Source organism: Mobula hypostoma, chromosome 8, assembly GCF_963921235.1.
Source record: "Mobula hypostoma chromosome 8, sMobHyp1.1, whole genome shotgun sequence".
Taxonomy (NCBI): domain Eukaryota; kingdom Metazoa; phylum Chordata; class Chondrichthyes; order Myliobatiformes; family Myliobatidae; genus Mobula; species Mobula hypostoma.
Genome location: NC_086104.1, coordinates 103266566 through 103286544, shown reverse-complemented (window position 1 = coordinate 103286544; position 19979 = coordinate 103266566). Strand labels below are relative to the sequence as shown.

The 19979-nt window shown below is 44.5% G+C and overlaps 1 protein-coding gene across 1 annotated transcript; it reads left to right on the top strand.

Moving 5' to 3' along the window:
* The first annotated feature begins 13520 nt into the window (after nt 1-13520).
* On the top strand, nt 13521-19464 carry LOC134350799 (zinc finger protein 585A-like). The gene is made up of 2 exons (XM_063056499.1): nt 13521-13566; nt 14635-19464. Exon 2 carries the CDS (start codon nt 15408-15410, stop codon nt 16749-16751), a length of 1344 nt encoding a protein of 447 aa, XP_062912569.1. The 5' UTR covers nt 13521-13566; nt 14635-15407; the 3' UTR covers nt 16752-19464.
* Nucleotides 19465-19979: the final 515 nt, after the last annotated feature.

Below are 19979 nucleotides of genomic sequence, written 5' to 3'. Positions count from 1 at the left end.
CTACCCTGGGGAATCAGCTCGAACCCTACCCCAGGGGGATCAGTTGTGACGTAGTATTCTACCCCTTCTGACTTGGCCCAGCTGAGTGCTATAGCTGTGAGTATGTCAAAGTATGGGCTGGGAGATGATCCTCAGGAACTTTTCCAGCACAGGATAGATTACAGTTTAGATGAGGCAGAAGAACGGATGTTAACCCTTCTGTGCCTGGCTTCGGTGTAACACTCAGCCCTGCCAGAGGAATAGGCACCAGGGGAGACTGAGTGAGGCGATATTAGAAGCTGCAGGGGCTAATTGAGGAGACCTGGCGGAGGCTTTGCACAAGTGCAGATGGTGGAAAGGGAAGCGCCCTTCTACATTTGTGACAATGTTGTGGTCAATTTTCTCAAGTGTTTATTGTTTTACTTTGGAAAGGCAGAAATTGACTCAGTAACAAAGCAGTAACGAGCTGAGGACTTCTGTATCACATGGTACTGAGGAGAGCAGAGGACTGTGTGAAATGTTTGATCTTACAGATCCCACACATACTGAAACATGGGTTCTGAGAAGGATGATATGAGTACGGGAAAAGGAAGCAAAACAGAAAGCTGCTAAGGAAGATGAGGGGAAACAGGGTTCTATAATAGCCCTATAAGAGATCAAGGTGCACTGTAGCTGAATGAAGGGAGCCAAGGTACATATCAGGGTAAACCACCATCGCCCTCAACAGCGCCACCTAGTAGAGGGGATGGTCAAGACAAGGTTCGAATGCCTGCATTCCACCTATTATGAATACTGAATCGCTTGAAAAGGTTTCAATTGTGGACACAACAGTCATTTTTCCAGGGATTACCCACAACCTAATGGTCAGGATGTAACAAAGGCTCCATTGCCCCGAGTAGGCCAACCACGTTACCCACATCAGGGTGCTGATGAAAACTCACGACTGTATCCGGAGTTACCTACTGGGACTCCAAATGCACAATGACAATGCCAGGCCTTGGTTAGGTGGGTGTGCACCATGAGGTGGGATGGAGCGGCTAAACCCCTTGTAGAAGCCAGGGTAAGAGGCCACCTGTAATGTATGGATGTATTTCTTTTAGAGCAATGCCTCTCCTTAGCACTACATATCAACTGATAACTTATTTATGTCCATCGAGCTGTTGTCTACACATGCATATTGATCTGCCCTCTCTTTCTTGCCACAATGCGAAAACACAAGTTAAAGCCATCTCACGTGTGTGTGCTTTTATATAATTGGTATATAGTTGCACAGAAAATTGGTGACGAATACGAGCCTGAATGTCAGAGAATGTCACCAACTACACCAACAGTTACAGGACAATAAACAGGAGAGAGACAGTGGGAAGAAAGAGTTAAACAGTATGGAGAAGGCCACTGCGGACACTAACAAAGGGACACATGAGTAACTGCATAGTACACAGCGAAAGACACATAACTAGCAAAGTTAAAGTGAAAATAATGTGGCAATGGCTTCAGTTGGAAAAGTTGATGAATTTGATACTGTACTGTTAATGAAGGCTGGGAGTCATATATCGAGAGTATTGAACTGTATTGTAAAGCGAATAAAGTGGATAAGGAAACGAAAGCCACCATGCTTTTTATCTTTTTGGGTGCTAAAACGTACAGGCTCTTTTATGCAATTTAGTAACTGCTGAAAAGCCAGCAAGCAAATTGTTGATGAAATTGTTGCAATCTTATTAAATCACCTGAGTCCTAAACTGCTGGTAATAGCTGAAAGATATAAATTTCACAAAAGGAAATTTGGGCTCCTTGGTGCAGGCGGGATATCGAATGAAGAAGCGTTCCGACGATTGGAAGACCACGCTCTGCCTTATCAATCTCTGCCTTAAGTACACCCAATGACTTGACATTCACTGTCGCCTGTGGCAACAAGTTCCACAGATTCACCACCCTCTGGCTAAGAAAATTTCTTCACATCTCTGTTCTGAATGGGCGCCCTTCAATCCTTAAGTCATGCCCTCTCATACTAGACTCCCCCACCATGGGAAACAACTTTGCCACATCCACTCTGTCCATGCCTTTCAACATTCGAAATGTTTCTATGAGGTCTCCCCTCATTCTTCTAAACTCCAAGGAGTACAGTCCAAGAGCGGTCAAATATTCCTCATATGTTAACACTCTCATTCCCAGAATCATTCTAGTGAATCTTCTCTGCCCCCTCTCCTAAGTCAGCATATCCTTTCTTAAATAAGGAGCCCAAAACTGCACATATTACTCCAAGTGAGGCCTTACCAGTGCCTTATAGAGCCTCAACATCACATCCCTGCTCCTATACTCTATTCCTTCAGAAATGAATGCCAACATTGCATTCGCCTTCTTCACCACCGACTCAACCTGGAGGTTAACCTTAAGGGTATCCTGCACGAGGACTCCCAAGTCCCATTGCATCTCAGAACTTTGAATTCTCTCCCCATTTAAATAATAGTCTGCCCGTTTATTTCTTCTACCAAAGTGCATAACCATACACTTTCCAACATTGTATTTCATTTGCCACTTCTTTGCCCATATTTTCTCAATCTATCCAAGTCTCTCTTCAGACTCTCTGTTTCCTCAGCACTACTGACCCCTCCACCTATCTTTGTATCATCAGCAAACGTAGCCACAAAGCCATCTATTCCATAATTCAAATTGTTGATGTACGACATAAAAAGAAGCGGCCCCAACACGGACCCCTGTGGAACACCACTGGTAACTGGCAGCCAACCAGAATGGGATCCCTTTATTCCCACTCTCTGTTTCCTGCCAATCAGCCAACGCTATCCCCATATGTAACTTCCCCGTAATTCCATGGGCTCTTATCTTGTTAGCAGCCTCATGTGCGGCACCTTATCAAAGGCCTTCTGAAAATCCAAATACACAACATCCACTGCATCTCCCTTGTCTAGCCTACTTGTAATTTCCTCAAAAAAATTGCAATAGTTATGGCAGGCAGGAATTTCTTTTAAGGAAAGCATGCTGAGTTCTGACTATCCTGTCATATGCCTCCAGGTACTCCGTAACCTCATCCTTGACAATCGACTCCAACAACTTCCCGACCACCGATGTCAAGCTAACAGGTCTATAATTTCTTTTTTGCTTCCTTTCCCCCGTTCTTAAATAGCAGAGTGACATTTGCAATCTTCCAGTCCTCCGGAACCATACCAGAATCTATTGACTTTTGAAAGATCATCGTTAATGCCTCCGCAATCTCCACAGCTACTTCCTTCAGAACACAAGGGTGCATTCCATCTGGTCCAGGAGATTTATCTACCCTTAGACTATTCAGCTTCCTGAGTACTTTCTCTGTCATAATTGTGACTGCGCACACTTCTCTTCCCTGACACACTTGAATGTCCGGTATCCTGCTGATGTCTTCCTCAGTCTTCCCATCTCCTTATCTCCCATTACAGTTTCTCCAGCATCATTTTCTATCAGTCCTATGTCTACTCTCACCTGTCTTTTACACTTTATATACTTGAAAAAGCTTTTAGTATCCTCTTTGATAGTATTTGCTAGCTTCCTTTCATAGTTCATCTTTTCCCTCTTAATGATCTTCTTAGTTTCCTTTTGTAAGCTTTTAGAAACTTCCCAATCCTCTGTCTTCCCACTAATTTTTGTTTCCTTGTATGCCCTCTCCTTTGCTTTCACTTTGGCTTTCACTTCTCTTGTCAGCCACGATTGCATCCTTTTTCCATTTGAAAATTTCTTCTTTTTTGGAATATATTTGTCGTGCACCTTCCTCACTTCTCACATAAACTCCAGCCACTACTGCTCTGCCGTCTTTCCCGCCAGAGTCCCTTTCCAGTCAACTTTGGCCAGTTCCTCTCTCATGCCACTATAACTTCCTTTACTCCACTGAAATACCGACACATTGGATTTTGGCTTCTCTTTCTCAAATTTCACAGTGAACTCAATCATGTTATGATCACTACCTCCTAAGTTTCCTTCACGTCAATCTCTCTAATCACCTCTGGTTCATTACACAATACCCAATCCAGTACAGCCGATCCCCTAGTGGGCTCAACAACAAGCTGTTCTAAAAAGCCATCTCACAGACATTCTACAAATTCTCTCTCTTGAGATCCAGTGCTGACCTGATTTTCCCAATCCACTCGCATGTTAAAATCCCCTACAATTATCATAACACTGCCCTTCTGACAAGCCTTTTCTACTTTCTGTTGTAATTTGTAGTCCACATCACTGCAGCTGTTAGGAGGCCTGTACATAACTGCCATCAGGGTCCTTTTACCCCTGCGATTTCTTAGCTCAACCCATAAAGATTCTGCACCTTCCGATCCTATGTCACCTCTTTCTAATGACATACCACCCCCTCTGCCTCCCTGCCTATCCTTCCGATACACCATGTATCCTTGGATGTTCAGCTCCCAGAGACACGCATCCTTTAGCCACGTCTCAGTGATGGCCACAATATCATACCTGCCAATCTGTAGCTGTACGACAAGATCATCCACCTTATTCCTTATGCTGCGTGCATTTAAGTATAACACCTTAATTCCAGTATTTGGTACTTTTTGCTTTGATTGCACTGCAACTCATCCCAATGGCTGCAAATTTGCCCCATCACCTGCCTATCCGTCCTGACATCTTTACTGTTCACTATCTTGGACTTATTTCTGTTTTCCCCCTGCTCTGCTCTATCATTCTGGTTCCCATCCCCCAGCCAAATTAGTTTAAACCATCCCTAACAGGTCTATTAAACTTTCCCACCAGGGTACTGGACCCTTCAGGTTCAGGTGTAACACGTCCTTTTTGAACAGGTCATACTTCCCCCAGAAGAGATCCCAATGATCCAAGAATCTGAAGCCCTGCCCCCTGCACCAGTCTCTCAGCCACACATTCATCTGTCTGATCCTACTATTCTTGCCCTCGCTAGCACGTGGAACAGGTAGCAATCTTGAGATTACTACCCCGGATGTCCTGCTTCTCAGCTTCCTTCCTAACTCCCAGAAATCTCTCTTCAGGACCTCCTCCCTTTTCCTATCTATGTCATTGGTACCAACATGTACCAAGACAGCTGGCTGCTCACCCTCTCCCTTCAGCATATTCTGGACCCGATCCAAGACATCCTGTACCCTGGCACCTGGGAGGCAACACACCATGCGGGTATCTCTATCAGGCTCACAGAACCTCCTGTCTGTTCCCTTGACTATGGAATCCCCTATGACTACCACATTCCTCTCCTCCCTCCTTCCCTCCTACACAACAGCGCCAGGCTCAGTGCCAGAGACCTGGTCACCGTGGCTGTCCCCTGTCAGGTCATCCCCCTCAACAGCATCCAAAATGAGATACTTGTTGCTGAGGGGGACAGCCACAGGTGTGCTTTCCACTATCCGGGCATTTTCCTTCCCTCTCCTGACAGTCACCCAGTTTTCTGACCCCTAGGGATGCAGCAGAACCACAGAAAAACAGTTTAGAATGTGAAATGTAGAAAATGTCATGGTGCAAAAAGCCAAAAATGTTATTGATGTGGCAAATCCTCCCTTGATGCAAATAACTGTGGCTCAAAGAAAAAGTTTGCAGAAAGTGTCACGGACGAGGTCACAGAGTGAGAATGTGCAAGGCAGACAAAAAGCACAACTAGAGAGAAAAAAAACACACCAAGTGAAGAGTTGCAAACACAAAACTAAGCAAATGCATAAAGTGACAAAATGTGAAACAGAATCAGACAACATAGAGTCTGACAAAGATGAGCTGTCATGCTTAGAACTGCATAGTATTACTGAGGCAGATCACAAAATCATTGGATCACAATGGATGCGTCTGGTGTAACACTGAAGTTGGAGCTGGACACAGCATCAGTTTCGTCTATAATTTCAGAGGCTGACTACAACACTCTGTTTTCTAAGATACCATAGAGAGTTACCTCAGTGATGCTAAAGACCTACACAGGTGAAAAAGTGTCTCCCAAAGGCAAACTGAAAGTGAAGGTGATGTATGGAGGCCAAACACAGCATTCGAACTTCATGTCTTGAAAAGTGGAGGGCCTGCACTTCTTGGACATGAATGGTTGAGAAAAATCCAACTGTACTAGCACACAATCAAAGCTCTCAATGTGACATCAACAGGTAATGGCAGCCCAAGTGCTAGCACGAACCAGAGACTGGCATAGCTGCTTAATGCTAATGAGAAGGTGTTTGAGAAGGGCATGAGGGCTGGAATTGAACTGAAAGAAACATCCAGTGCCTTACGCACTACGTCCTAAAGCGGAGGCTGAACTTCAGAGCTTGGCGACATCTCGAATTCCCTACAAGGTTGAGTGGAGCAATTGGGCCATGCCCATTGTGCCGCTGATCAAGAAAGGGAAGGCTGGAACCAGTGGCATATGTAGGGATTTCAAAGTAGGCATCAACCTGGTGCTGTGTACCATACGGCATCCCCTGCCATGAAGAGACATTTTTGCATCTTTGGCAGGTGGGAAGAGGTTTTCAAAGATTGACTTGTCATGAGATTATCTGCAAATGGAGATTGAGGAGTCAAGCAGGAAGTTCCTCACAATCAAAACTCACAGGGTCTGTTCCACTACAATCATCTCATCTTTGGCATTGCATCCAGCTCCAGCAATTCAGCAAAGAGCAATGAACCAAGCACTCCAAAATATCCCAGGAACACAATGTTACCTTGATGACATCATCATGACCGGCAAAAATGGCGAACAGCCCCTCCAGAGCCTTGGTAAAGTGCTTACCAGGCTGAGTGAGTATGGTCTGTGTGCAAAGAGAGAGAAAGGTGAGTTTTCCAAGAATGAAATCTCATATCATGGACATGTCATTGACAAGCATGTCTTAAATGAGTCACGAAAGAAGACTGAAGCAGTGCTACAGGCACCCAAACTGGAAAATGTGTCACAACTCAAGTCATACTTGGGCCTCGTAAACTACTACCCCAGATTTCTCCCAAACATTGCAACAGTGCAGCACCCACTGAACACACTGTTGCAAACAGGGGCAAAGTGGGAACGGTCAAAAATATGTGAAAGTGCAGTCAAGGAAACAAAGAGACTAATAATGAGACTAAGAGATGAACTGATCACCTATTATAACCCATCTCTGCCCATCAGACTGGTGTGTGATACATCCCCCCATGCCATTTTAGAACACACTATGAAAGATGAATCTGAATGTCCGATTGCATTTGCTTCAAGATCACTGACGAGTGCAGAACGCGACTACATACAAATCGTCTGAGAGGCCCCCTGGTCTAGTATGGGGAATAAAGAAGTCCCACCACTATGGACAACAGTTTACACAAGTGCCAGATCACCAGCCCCTTGTGTCCATTTTCAATCCCAGGAAGGGAATTCCAGTGATGTTTGCTACTCGGTTACAATGTTGGGTACTGTTCCTCGGAGCCCACTCTTATGACATCTTCCACTGTTGGCAACCGAAGAAGAAAAGGCTTCATACTGTGACCCAGCAGAAGTGTTCCACACCGCATTGGTGGACGAGTTGCCAGTAACAAATGCTGAAATACAAAGAGAAACAAGGAATGAGCTGACATTGTCAAAAGCCTATAACATCACCATGCATAGATGGCCAGCTCATGGTAACCTTATGTTTCCAAAGTTCTCAGCAAGACTAGACCAATTGTCGATATGTCAAAGAACGCTGATGTGTGGATCTCGTGATGTGCTTCCCTCTAAACTCTCCTCCAGAGTGTTCGAGAATCTGCATGAAGGGTACCTGGGTACAGCCAAGATGAAAAGTCTCACCCAGAACTACGTGTGGTGGCCAGGAATAGATAGACAGACTGAAGATTTGACCAAAAGCTGCTTGGGATACCAAGAAGTTCAAAATGCAGGAAAGGTACTAGCATGGATAGAAGATTGGCTGACTGACAGAATTCAAAGTGTGGGCATAGAGGAAACCTTTTCTGGTTGGTTGCCATTGAATAGTGATGTGCTGCGGGGGTCGATGTTGGAACTACTTCTTTTCATGTTGTATGTCAGTGATTTGAATGAAGGAATAGATTGGCTTTGTGGCCAAGTTTGTGGACGATATGAAGATAGGTACAAATTACGAAGAACAAAAGTACAAAGTAAATTTTATTATCATAGAACACATTTGTCACCACATACAACTCTGAGATTTGTTTTCTCATGGGCATACTCAATAAATCTATAGAATAAAAACCCCAACAAAGTCAAAGAAAGACTGCCCAACACGGTGTTCAACCAGAGTGCAGTACTGTAGACAACAAACTGTGCAAATAAATAAATAAGCAAGCAAGCAATAAATATCGAGAACATGAGTGAGTCCATAGATTGTGAGAACATTTCAATGATGGGGCAAGTGAAGTTATCCCCTTAGTTCAAGAGCCTGATGATTGAGGGGTAATAAGTATTCCTGAACCTGGTGATCTGAGTCCTGAGGCTCCTGTACCTTCTCCCTGATGGCAGCAATGAGAGAATGGCCTGGGTAGTGGGTGCCCCTGAAGGTGGATGCTGCTTTCCTTTCTTGAAGCAATGTTTCATGTAGATAATAATAATAATAACTTTATTGATCCCTAGTGGAAATTATTACATTGCAGCAGCAACATTTAAAAACACACTTAGCAATAATAATAATGATAAATATAATAATAATATAATACTAACTAATATGTGTACAGTGGTGGAGAGGGCTTTACCTTTGATAGTTTGGACCATATCTGTTATGTTTTGTAACTTCAAAACATTAAACTTATTCAAAGGAGGACACAGGAATCTGAAATGCGATTCTAACTTGGAGTTTACTTTAAGTGAGCCCCACCCCACCCCCATATTGCGTGGTAGTGTAATGACATATGTAGTTCACTTATTTCTACAGGACATACAACCCATAATGAATTATTCATGTACATATATGTACAAGATTACTCAAATATTACCAAAATATTGAATACAGAATAGCATTCACCATCTTGTTGGAGGATTTTCCATTCAAGGGTATTGGTGATTCCACACCAGGCTGTGATGCAGCCAGTCAATATACTCTCCACTATACATCTACAGAAGTTTGTCAAAGTTTTAGATGTCGTGCTGAATCTTCACAAGCTCATAAGGAAGTAGAGGCTGCAATGCTTTCTTAGTAATTGAACTTACTTTCTGAGCCCAGGACAGGTCCTCCAGTCAACCAGATTTTCGATCTCCCTCCTTCTGCTGACCCACCCCCACGTTTGATTTGGCCGACGACAGTGAGGAAACTTGACCATGGCATTGGAGCTGTGCTTAGCCACACAGTCATGAGCGTAAAGCCAGTGGAGCAGGGTGCTAAGCTCTCAGCCTTGGAGGGGAAGGTGGTGCTGAGGAAGGTGCAGAAGGTCTAAAGCTGATTGGGGGCATGGGGAAAGAAGTGGCAGTTGGAATATAGAGTAGGGATGTGTCCGGTCATAAAGGTGGGAATTATTTTCTAAATGTGGAGAAAATACAAAAATCAGAGGTTTTAAGAGACTTGGAAGTTCTTGTGCAGGATTCCCTAAAGATTAACTTGCAGTTTGAGCCATTGGTATTGAAGGCAAATGTAACGTTACCATTCATTTCGAGAGGACTAGAATACAAAAGCAATATGTAGGTTTTACAAGACATTGGTCAAATTGCACTTGGGTTACTGTGAACAGTTTTGGGCTTTTGTCTAAGAAAAGTTGTGATGGCCTTGGAGAGAGTCCAGAGAAGGTTCACGAGAATGATCCCAGGAATGAAAGGGCAAAGACCGATTAGACATAGTCAGCATAGCTTTGTGCATGGGTAATCATGTCTAATTAATTGAGTATTTTTTTTGAACAAGATCAACATTGTCTACTTGCACTTCTGTAATGCCTCTGCAAAGGTCTTACATGGAAGGCTGGTCTGGAAGCTTAATTCACCTGACAGTCAGGGTGAGTCAGCCAATTGGATGCAAGTTTGGCTGAGTGGAAGGAGATAGACATTGATAGTGGAGGATTATTTCTCATCCCTGAGCCCCGTGACCAGTGTTGTGCCACAGGGTTCGGTGCTGTGCCCACTGTTGTTTGTCATCTATATTAACAATTGGTTAGTATTGATCAGTAAGTTCACAGTTGACACCAAAATTGGTAATGTAGTGCACAATGAAGATAACCTGAGATTATGATGGGATCTCGATGAAATGGGGAAGTGGGCCAAGAAATGGCAAATGCAATAATAGTAGTAGTCATACTGTATTGATCCCGGGGGAAACTGGTTTTCGTTACAGTTGCACCATAAATAATTAAATAGTAACAATAAAACCATAAATAGTTAAATAGTAATATGTAAATTATGCCAGGAAATAAGCCTATTGGCTCGGGGTGTCTGACCCTCCAAGGGAGGAGTTTTAAGTTTGATGGCCACAGGCAGGAATGACTTCCTATGACGCTCTGCGTTGCATCTCGGTGGAACGAGTCTCTGGCTGAATGTACTCCTGTGCCCAACCAGTACATTATGTAGTGGATGGGAGACATTGTCCAAGATGGCATGCAACTTGGACAGCATCCCCTTTTCAGACACCACCATCAGAGAGTTTGGATAGTGTGGTTTGGATTTGGTTTGGTTTGGTTTGGACAGTGTGAGCTGTTGCATTTTGCTCAGTTAAACCAGAGCACGACTCAGACAGTAAACGTTAGGACCCTGGGGAGTGTTCCAGAACAGACAGAGGAAGTGTTCAAGACCATAGTTGCCTGAAAGCAGTGATACAGACAGACAGGATGGTGAAGAAGGTGTATGTAACACTTGTCTTCATCAGTCAGACACCGAGTACTAGTGTTGGGATGTAAGGTTGCAACTGTACAAGTCAGCGGTACGAGCACACTTGGCGCACAGTTCTGGTGTCTGAGCTGGAAAGGGTGCAGGAAAGATTCTCAATGATGTTACCGGGGTTGGAGAGCTTGAGTGGTAAAGGAAGGCTGGGTAAGCTGTGACTGTTTTCCCTGGAACATAGGAGGCCGAGGGGTGAACATGTCGAAGTATATAAAATCAGCAGGTGTACAAATAAGTTAGATGGTCAGTCTTTTTCTTGATGTAGCAGATGCCTGTTGCTTCTTCAGTCCGAGAAAATTCACCATGCCTAGACTGTTTATTCCTCTGCTTAGATGCTGCCTGACCTGCTGAGTTCCTCCAGCACTTTGTGTGTGTTGATCTGTATTCCCAGCATCTGCAGAATCGCTTTTTTTTTACATCTGCATTCATAAGTAAGTTGGTCTTTGACATTGGACACACGGAATATTCGATATTGAGTATATTGGTTGTGGGAACTTGCTGTGTTAAAGTAGCTGCTGAGTTTCCCACATAAAAGCATTAAATGTTTTTGAGGCAGATAGCATAGAACTCGTGTTTGTAATCACCGTCTTGTGGCACCTTGCTTACCCAGAAACCTGCGCGTTTCAGAACAAACATGAAAAAGTCCACAGACATTGGAAATCTAAAGCAACACACACTAAATGCTGGAGGAACTCAGAAGGGCAGGCTGTACTTATGATAAAGAGTAAACAGTCAATGTTTCAGACTGAGGCCCTTCTTCAGGACTGAGAAGAAAGGGGGAAGATGCCGGAATAAAAAGGTGGGGGGATGGGGACGGACGATAGCTGGAAGGTGACAGGTGACGCCAGGTGGGTGAGAAAGGTCAAAGGCTGGAGAATAAAATATCTGATAGGAGAGAAGTGTGGACCATGGGAGAAAGGGAAGGAGGAGGGGAGCCAGGGGGAGGTAATAGGCAGGCGAGAAAAAGTAAAAAAGCCCTGCGTGGGTAATAGAGGGAGGGCAGTGTTGGGGGGGGGGCGGTGGGATTTGTTTTCTGGAAGGAGAAATCGATATTCATGCCATCAGGTTGGAGGCTACCCAGACAGAATATAAGGTGTTGCTCCTAAACTGTGAGGGTGGCCTTGTCTCGGCACAAGAGGAGGCCATGGACCAACATGTCCAAATAGGAATGGGAATTGAAGTTAAAATGGTTGGCCATCGGGAAGTCCTGCTTCTCGTGGATCGGACAGAGTGGTCCCGCAATTTATGATAGGTCTCGCCAGTGCAGAACAGCCCACATTGGGAGCACCGGACACAATAAACGACCCCAGTAGCTTCGCAGTTAAAGTGTTGACTCACCTGGAAGAAGTGTTTGGGGCTCTGAATGAAGGTGAGGGGGGAGATGCATGGGCAGGTGTAGCACATAGGCTGCTTGCAGGGATGAGGGCCAGGAGGGAGATTATTGAGGAGGGATGAATGGAGAAGGGAATTGGGGAGGGAGTGATCCCTGAAGAAAGCGGAGAGGGTGGGGTAAAGACGTGTTTAGTGATAGGATCCTTTTGGAGATGGTGGAAGTTGAGGAGGATAATGTATTGGATGTGGAAGCTGAAGGGGTGGTAGGCAAAGACAAGAGGGACTCTATCACTATTATAGCGGTGGGAAGATGGGGTAAGTGTAGATGTATGGGAAATAGATGAGATGCGGGTGAGGACAGCATCAATAGTGGAAGGAGGGAAACCCCGTTCTTTAAATGAGGAGGACGTCTCTGATGTCTTAGATGGAAAGGCATGTCCTGGGAACAGATGTGGTGGAGGCAAAGAAACTGAGAAAAGGGAATGGCATTTTTACCAGAGATAGGGTGAGAAGCTATAAAGACAAGATAATCGTGGGAATCAGGAGGTTTGAAATAGATATCTGTTAACAATTTATCTCCAGAGATGGAGACAGAGAGATTGAGTAAGGAGAGGGAGGTGACAGAAATGGACCAAGTGAATTTAACAGCAGGGTGGAAGTTGATAAAATTGACGAGGTCAGCAGCGCCAATGCAGTTGTCAATGTAGCAGAGAAACAGTTGGGGCGTATAAACAGGGAAGGCTTCCAACAAAGACTGTTCTACTTAGTCAAGGCAGGCATAGCTGGGGCACATGTGAGTGACCATGGCTACCCATCAAGTTTGGAGGAAGTGGGAGGAGCCAAAGGAGACATTGTTCAGGGTGAGGACCAGTTCTGTCAGATGGAGGAGAGTGGTGGTGGAGGGGGATTGTTTAGTCCTTTTGTCTTGAAGGAAACGGAGAGCGTTGAGGCCTTCTTAATAGGGACAGAAGAGTATAGGGCCTGAACATCCAAGGTGAAGATGAGGCAGTCCTCCTCCAACCTGATAGCATGAATATCAATTTCTCCTTCAAACAAATACCCTCTCCTTCTAGTCTTCAGTCTGACTTTTTAGTTCTTCCCACCTGCCTATTACTTCCCCCTGGGCCGCCTCCTCCTCCTCCCCTTTCTCCAATGGTGCACTCTCCTCTCCGACCAGACTCCAGCCCTTGACTGTTCCCACCCACATGGCTTCACATATCACCTTCTAGCCAGCTTCGCACCCCCACCACCCCTTTCTTCTGTCATCTTCCTTGTCAATCCTGAAGAAGCGTCTTGGCCAGAACCGTCGACTGCCTGTTCGCTTGCACAGATGATGCCTGACCGCACAGATGATTCCGGCCGCATTTCGAGTCCTCTGGTCGGTGACCCACTAGCGATCAAATGCGCATGCGTGAGGGTGGCAGCTGGTCCCGAATATCGCGCATGCGCCCAGTGGACAAAAGGCGCTGGAGGATCTGCAGCAGGTAGGAACGGGTCTCCGGGCGGGGTTTATGCAGTAGCAATGTGCACACGGCAACTGAGGGACAATTGCTGCGATTCCGGTCACACCGAGGCACAGTTCCGATTCTTTTTATCTATTTCTCTCAGATCCACAATCCCGCCCGGGCCCGAGGAGCTCGGCTTTGTGCAGATGAGCGAAGGTGCTGGCGCCTTTTCTGCAGCGCATGCGCACCCGTGGGACCATGATGGCTAGATCGGTCTCTGGGTCGTGGGGGTTTCTGGGTACTGAGGCAGTCATGGACTGCAATGCCTGCGCTTCCCGGGTGTGTTTGGAGTGCAGGCGGAGGGGACGGGAGCGGAGTGCTCACCCAGACACTGATCTGTTCCAGCTCTCTAAATCCATGGATCACCAACTTGGAACAAAAATACATTGCTGAGTTAATCTCGGGTAAAGAGTCCAATTTAGTCAATAAAAATAGCAAGTGGAGCTGCACCGAAAAAAAAACAAAATTCTTCCATTAGCTTTAATTCTTGAGAAAATTACTTTTGTTCTATCTCCTCTTGTTCTGAACCTCTCTACCTGTGAGAACATGTTTTGACCCATTGTCTCTGGTTATATAATGATACCAAACACCTTTGTCCTGGGTAACAAGTGACTTCTAGCTTTCCCATCACTCGTGTTCCATTGAGAAACACTGCTGCCCTCCCCTTCGTATTAATTGACATTGCCATTGATGAGTCTTTCACCTTCAATCACTTCGGTGGTGGCGGGGCTCAGAGTAATTGCAAAGTCACCAGGATCAGCCATATAAAAGCATGTGGTCTTTGACCGAAACTTCAGATCATACTAATGGAGAGAAACAAACTGAGCCAAGTCACAGATTGAAGACAGGCAGAAAATGAGTCAGAGAATTTGATGGTCGGTGTGGATGCCTGCTCCGTACCCAGGCAGAAGATCAGGTGCTGTTCCTCCAACTTGGGTTGAACCTCACTGTTACAGTGTGATGTCAGAGCTCATCATACAGACTGAACTGATCTCATATGAAATGTTGTCCTTCACCCATTGATGCATTTTGTAAATTTTTTTACAGGTTAGAAACGGCAAAGATTTTATGTACAGGAATCTCAAAACACAACAACGCATCAGTGTTGCTGTCTCTGCCCAGATATTTAAGGAGTGACCAGATATTTCCCTTGTAACACCAATATACCTGTTGTTGATCCTTGGAGATGAAGAAGTGTCTCGTCCCAGCTGGAAATGTACTTTGTGTCTGAAATGAAGTTTTCTGTTGCAACTCAGTAAAATCCACTGGAACCGGGTGTTGAGAACACATCAGCATTTGTTCAACTGCATTGATTGTGCGAGGGATTCACTATGTCTGACATCTGACTTGAGACATTGACAGCAGAGAGATATCATTCACCTGCTCTCAGTGTAGGAAGCCATTCACTCACTCAGCTGACCTGCAGACATACCAGTGAGTTCACCTTGGGGAGAGGTCATTCACCTGCTCTGTGTGTGGGAGGGGAACTACTCAGTCATCCAGCCTGAAGATACATTAGCAAGTTCACACCACAGTGAGAGGGTTCACCTGTTCTGACTGTGGGAAGTGATTCATACTGTCATCCAAGTTGACGATATATCCAGGAATTAGCAACAGTGACAGGCTGTTCACCTGCTCCATGTCTGGGAAGAGATTCACTCATTTAGCCGTCCCATAGACACACCAGTGAATGCATAAAGGAGGGGGACCATTCATTTGTTGCATATGTGGGAGCGAATTCACACAAGGGAGAGTCTGTTCACCTGCTCAGACCATCCAAAGTGATTAACTCACTCATCCCATCAGTTCACAGTGGGGAGATGTCATTCATCTGCTCAGACTGTGGGAGGGGATTTACTCAGTTACATCAACTGAAGGTACATCAGCGAGTTCACACTGGGGAGAGGCCATTCACCTGCCCAGACTGTGGGAAAGTATTCACTCAGTTATCTGAATTGAGCATACATCAGCGAGTTCACACTGGCGAGAGACCATTCATCTGCTCAGACTGTGGGAAGGAATTCTCTCAGTCATATCAATTGAATGTACATCAGCGCATTCACACTGGGGAGAGGCCGTTCACCTGCTCAGATTGTGGGAAAGGATTTACTCTGTCCTCTCAACTAATGGTCCATCAGCGAGTTCACACTGGGGAAAGGCCGTTCACCTGTTCTGTGTGTGGGAAGGGATTTGCTCAGTCGTCCAGTCTGCAGACACACCAGTCTGTTCACACGGGGGAGAAGCCATTCAAATGCTCAGACTGTGAGAAAATATTCACTCGGTCATCTGACCTATTGGCACACCAGTCAGTTCACACTGGGGAAATGCCATTCATCTGCTCAGACTGTGGGAAGGGATTCACTCAGTCATCCCAACTACAGAGACACCAGCGAGTTCACACCGGAGAGAGGCCGTTCACGTGTTCTATGTGTGGGAAGGGATTCACTCAGTCATCCAACCTACGGAGACACCAGTCAGTTCACACTGGGGAGAGACCGTTCACCTGTTCAGACTGTGGGAAAGGATTTCCACGCTCATTTCAACTGAAGGTACACCAGCGCATTCACACTGGGGAGAGGCCATTCACCTGCTCGGACTGTGGGAAGGGATTCACTCAGTCATCTGAACTGAAGGTACATCAGCGAGTTCACACGGGAGAGAGGCCATTCATCTGCTCAGACTGTGGGAAGGGATTCACTCACTCATCCAACCTACAGACACACCAGCGAGTTCACACTGGGGAGAGGCCATTCACCTGCTTCGATTGTGGGAAGGGATTCTCTCGGTCATTTCAACTACTGGCACACCAGCGAGTTCACACTGGGGAGAAGCCATTCACCTGCTTCGATTGTGGGAAGGGATTCTCTCAGTCATCTCAACTGAAGGTACATCAGCGAGTTCACACAGGAGAGAGGCCGTTCATCTGCTCAGACTGTGGGAAGGGATTCATTGTCTCATCTCAACTGATGGTACATCAACGTGTTCACACTGGGGAGAGGCCTTTCACCTGCTCAGACTGTGGGAAGGGATTCACTACCTCATCCCAACTGAAGGAACATCAGCGAGTTCACACTGGTGAGAGACCATTCACCTGCTCAGACTGTGGGAAGGGATTCACTCAATCATCCCATCTGCAGACACACCAGCGAGTTCACACTGGGTGAGGCCATTCGCCTTCTCTGTCTGTGAAAAGAGATTTCGTTAGTCATCTCAACTGACGGTACATTGGCGACTTCAAGCCTGTCCTGTATGAGGAAGGAGGTTTACCGATGAAACCACCTGCTGACAAATCACCAAGTTCACACAGGGGAGACAGTTTAGATAACTCTGTGTTGAACTTTTAACCATTATGTTTGGTGAATCCAGTTGCAAGTTGAAAAGTGACTGTTGGTGTCAGATTCTGCAGTTATTGCTACTGTTTATCACATCTGGAACTGAACCTTGGTCACTGGGCATGGGAGGGGTTTGTTCTGATGACATTAGCCTTTAATTGGACTGGAGTTAAATATTGTGGATTCATCAGAAATAAATAAGTCCTATTTTCAATGCTGACTCTGCATGCAAACAATGTACAGTAGAGAGACCATTCCTCTTGTCGGATCTCAGTTATTTTCGATCCTGGGTTCTTCTACAATTTCAGGAATGAGCATGAAACTTTGATTTTCACCATCGTATATTTATTAAGTTTAAACAAAGATTTAAAACTTTGCATTTTAAATTAAATGATGAACCGAGAAGCACAGCAGAGATTCAATAAAATGATGGCACCTTTGAAAAATCTATCATCTCTATACTCAAGATAACCAAATTTCCTTTGATTACAGAATCCAATTAAAAGGCAACACAATTCTAACACGTGTATAATGTGCGAACACAGGCAATTAAACAGTGCAAAGTTGTATGTAACTGCTATACCACCTTCTGCCAGTAAGTGGAGACAAACTTCCACACACTGTGAAAAGTACGCATCTGTTACAGGTACATAATTATGAAATATATAAATTATCTCAGTATAAAATCTGTGATTAAAATGACAATTTTGGCCTTGCATGAATTCAATTAATATTTTATAAAAAGTATTTTAAAAAACAGCTGATTCCACCAGTCCCCCCTTTGCTTCTATAAGGTTCTCTGTTAGAATCACCACATCTGAAAGTTCACAGGTGGAAAAACTGGAAGTATCTACATTACAGAGTAATTAAAAGCTACTTCAATTGTATAATATCAAAGAGTTTACGTGTTCTTAAAAGCATTTATAGTACTGTATTAAATCATGATTGGATATATTAGGAATATCGATACGAGTTTTGACTATTCTAGTAATAATCACTTTTAACAAACAAAAATGTAGATTATGTTAATGCGTATTAATATGAATATTATGACATTTAATATTGAGTAACTATGTTTCAGGGCTGGCCGCTATTCAGGTGGAACATTCCTTACCCTTAACTGCACGTGTTCCTGCCCCCACCCTACATCTGCTAGGAGAAGATCTAATGCCACGTGATTCTGAAGAACCATTTTGCTCATTGCATCCATTTCTCTCATTACCTTGCCAAAATGATGGGCAAGTTCAAGCAGCAGTAACCCGTTGAGAAACAGACTACATAACTTGGGTACAACAATCAATTAAACTGTCTGCCATAACGTGCAGAACAGCGTCTCTGAGATTGAGAGTGCCCGGTAGTAAAATAGGTTGTCCTGTTACCACTTCAGATAGACTACTGTCATATGGCCAAACTCCATTGTTGTTTAACAACTCACCATTTTCCATCCAGTACCACTTTACCTCATTTGAGCACTGATCCTGCATTTCTCGAATATCTTGTATGTTCACTTGTGATACAGAGTTTAACTTATTTTCCATAGTATCAGTTCTCTAATTTTCTTCTATTTCCTTTAATCCTTCACTTGCTCTTCTTGCAATTTTGTTTGCGGAAGGTGTTTCCATGGCTTTCCATTGTCATTATCGAGTCACCCTTACATTTCAATACAGCAACTTTACATTTCAATACAGATGGTAGTTGTATGACCTCCATAATTTCTCTTACTAATTGGCCATTTTAGTTGCAGTTCCTACAGCTGTAAGACATCTTTGTCTCCGGATTTCTAAAGACATGAACGACTCTGAAATCATGTTGACAATCCACGTAGATGTTAGCTGATCTTCCATCTGCTAGCTTACAGGCTTCAATCAAAGCTTTCCGTTCTGTCCGTTGTGCAGAGGTACCAGGGACCATGTTAGCTGAGGTCATAACTTCATTTTCTGTCACAACAACCATTCACATTCCTCCCTCAATGGTTGAGGAAGGAGAAGTGTACAGAATCAGCTCTGGGTTCAATAAAGGCACTTCTTTATGGTAGTTTGCATCTTCTTGACATGTTATTGTCCTTGTACAGTCATGATCATCATAATCTTCCTTGTCCACTGACAACAATACAGCTGGATTTGCTGGACTGGCTCGTTGAATGATGATATTAGGTGAAAAGACCATTCAATGACCATGTAATTCTTGACAAACATTTCCAGTGGAATATGTTGCTTGGTCAGAGTCAATGTGACATGGCAATCTCCATCTCGAAATATAGTCCTGAATCAGAGTTTTGTCTCTGTGTGTGGCAGTGGCTTTTCTTGCTGGGATGGCTTCCACCCATCCTGAAATTTGTCCACTCATCTAACACATCTGAATATCCTTGGCACTTTGGTAAAGTAATGTATTCCACTTGTAGATGGAAAAATGAACCAAGTGGGGCAGGAACCCGGAGTCGTGGTATCTTTTCTGTTGATCCGGGGTTTGTTTTCTGACACGTCATACACCTTTCAACTGTTTGTCAAGCTTGCATCCTGAACTTTGCATCCACCACCACTGGGAGAATCTGTTGACCATCTTTTACACTCCAATGTGCCCCAAGGAGTATATCTACTGTGCCAGATGAGGAAGCAGTTCATTTGGGGCCACTAGTCTATCACTAGTGCCATAGCTCCTTACTCCATCGTTATTTATCAACTCACCATTTTCCATCCAGTAACACTTCCCTTCATTTGAGCACTGATCTTGCATTTCTTAAATATCTTGTATGTTTGTTTGTGATGCAGAGTTTAACTTGGTTTCCATGGTTTCATTTACAGGTATCTGGTTTTGTTCTATTTCCTTTATTCCTTCTCTTGCTGCTCTTTTTCCAGTTTTGTTTGCCAAGGTATTTCCATGGATTTCCATTGTGGTCATTATAGAGTGACCCTTACATTTCATTACCGCAACATCTGATGGCAGTCATATGAGGTCCATAAGTTCTCATGCTGGATGGTCATTCCTGATTGGAGTTCCCATGGCTGAAAGAGTGTCTCCATAAATATCCAAAGTTATGAACAACTCTGAAATCATATTGAC

Excerpts from the sequence above, each read along its gene's own strand:
- LOC134350799 (XM_063056499.1), top strand. The coding sequence starts at position 15,408 with ATGTCATTCATCTGCTCAGACTGTGGGAGGGGATTTACTCAGTTACAT.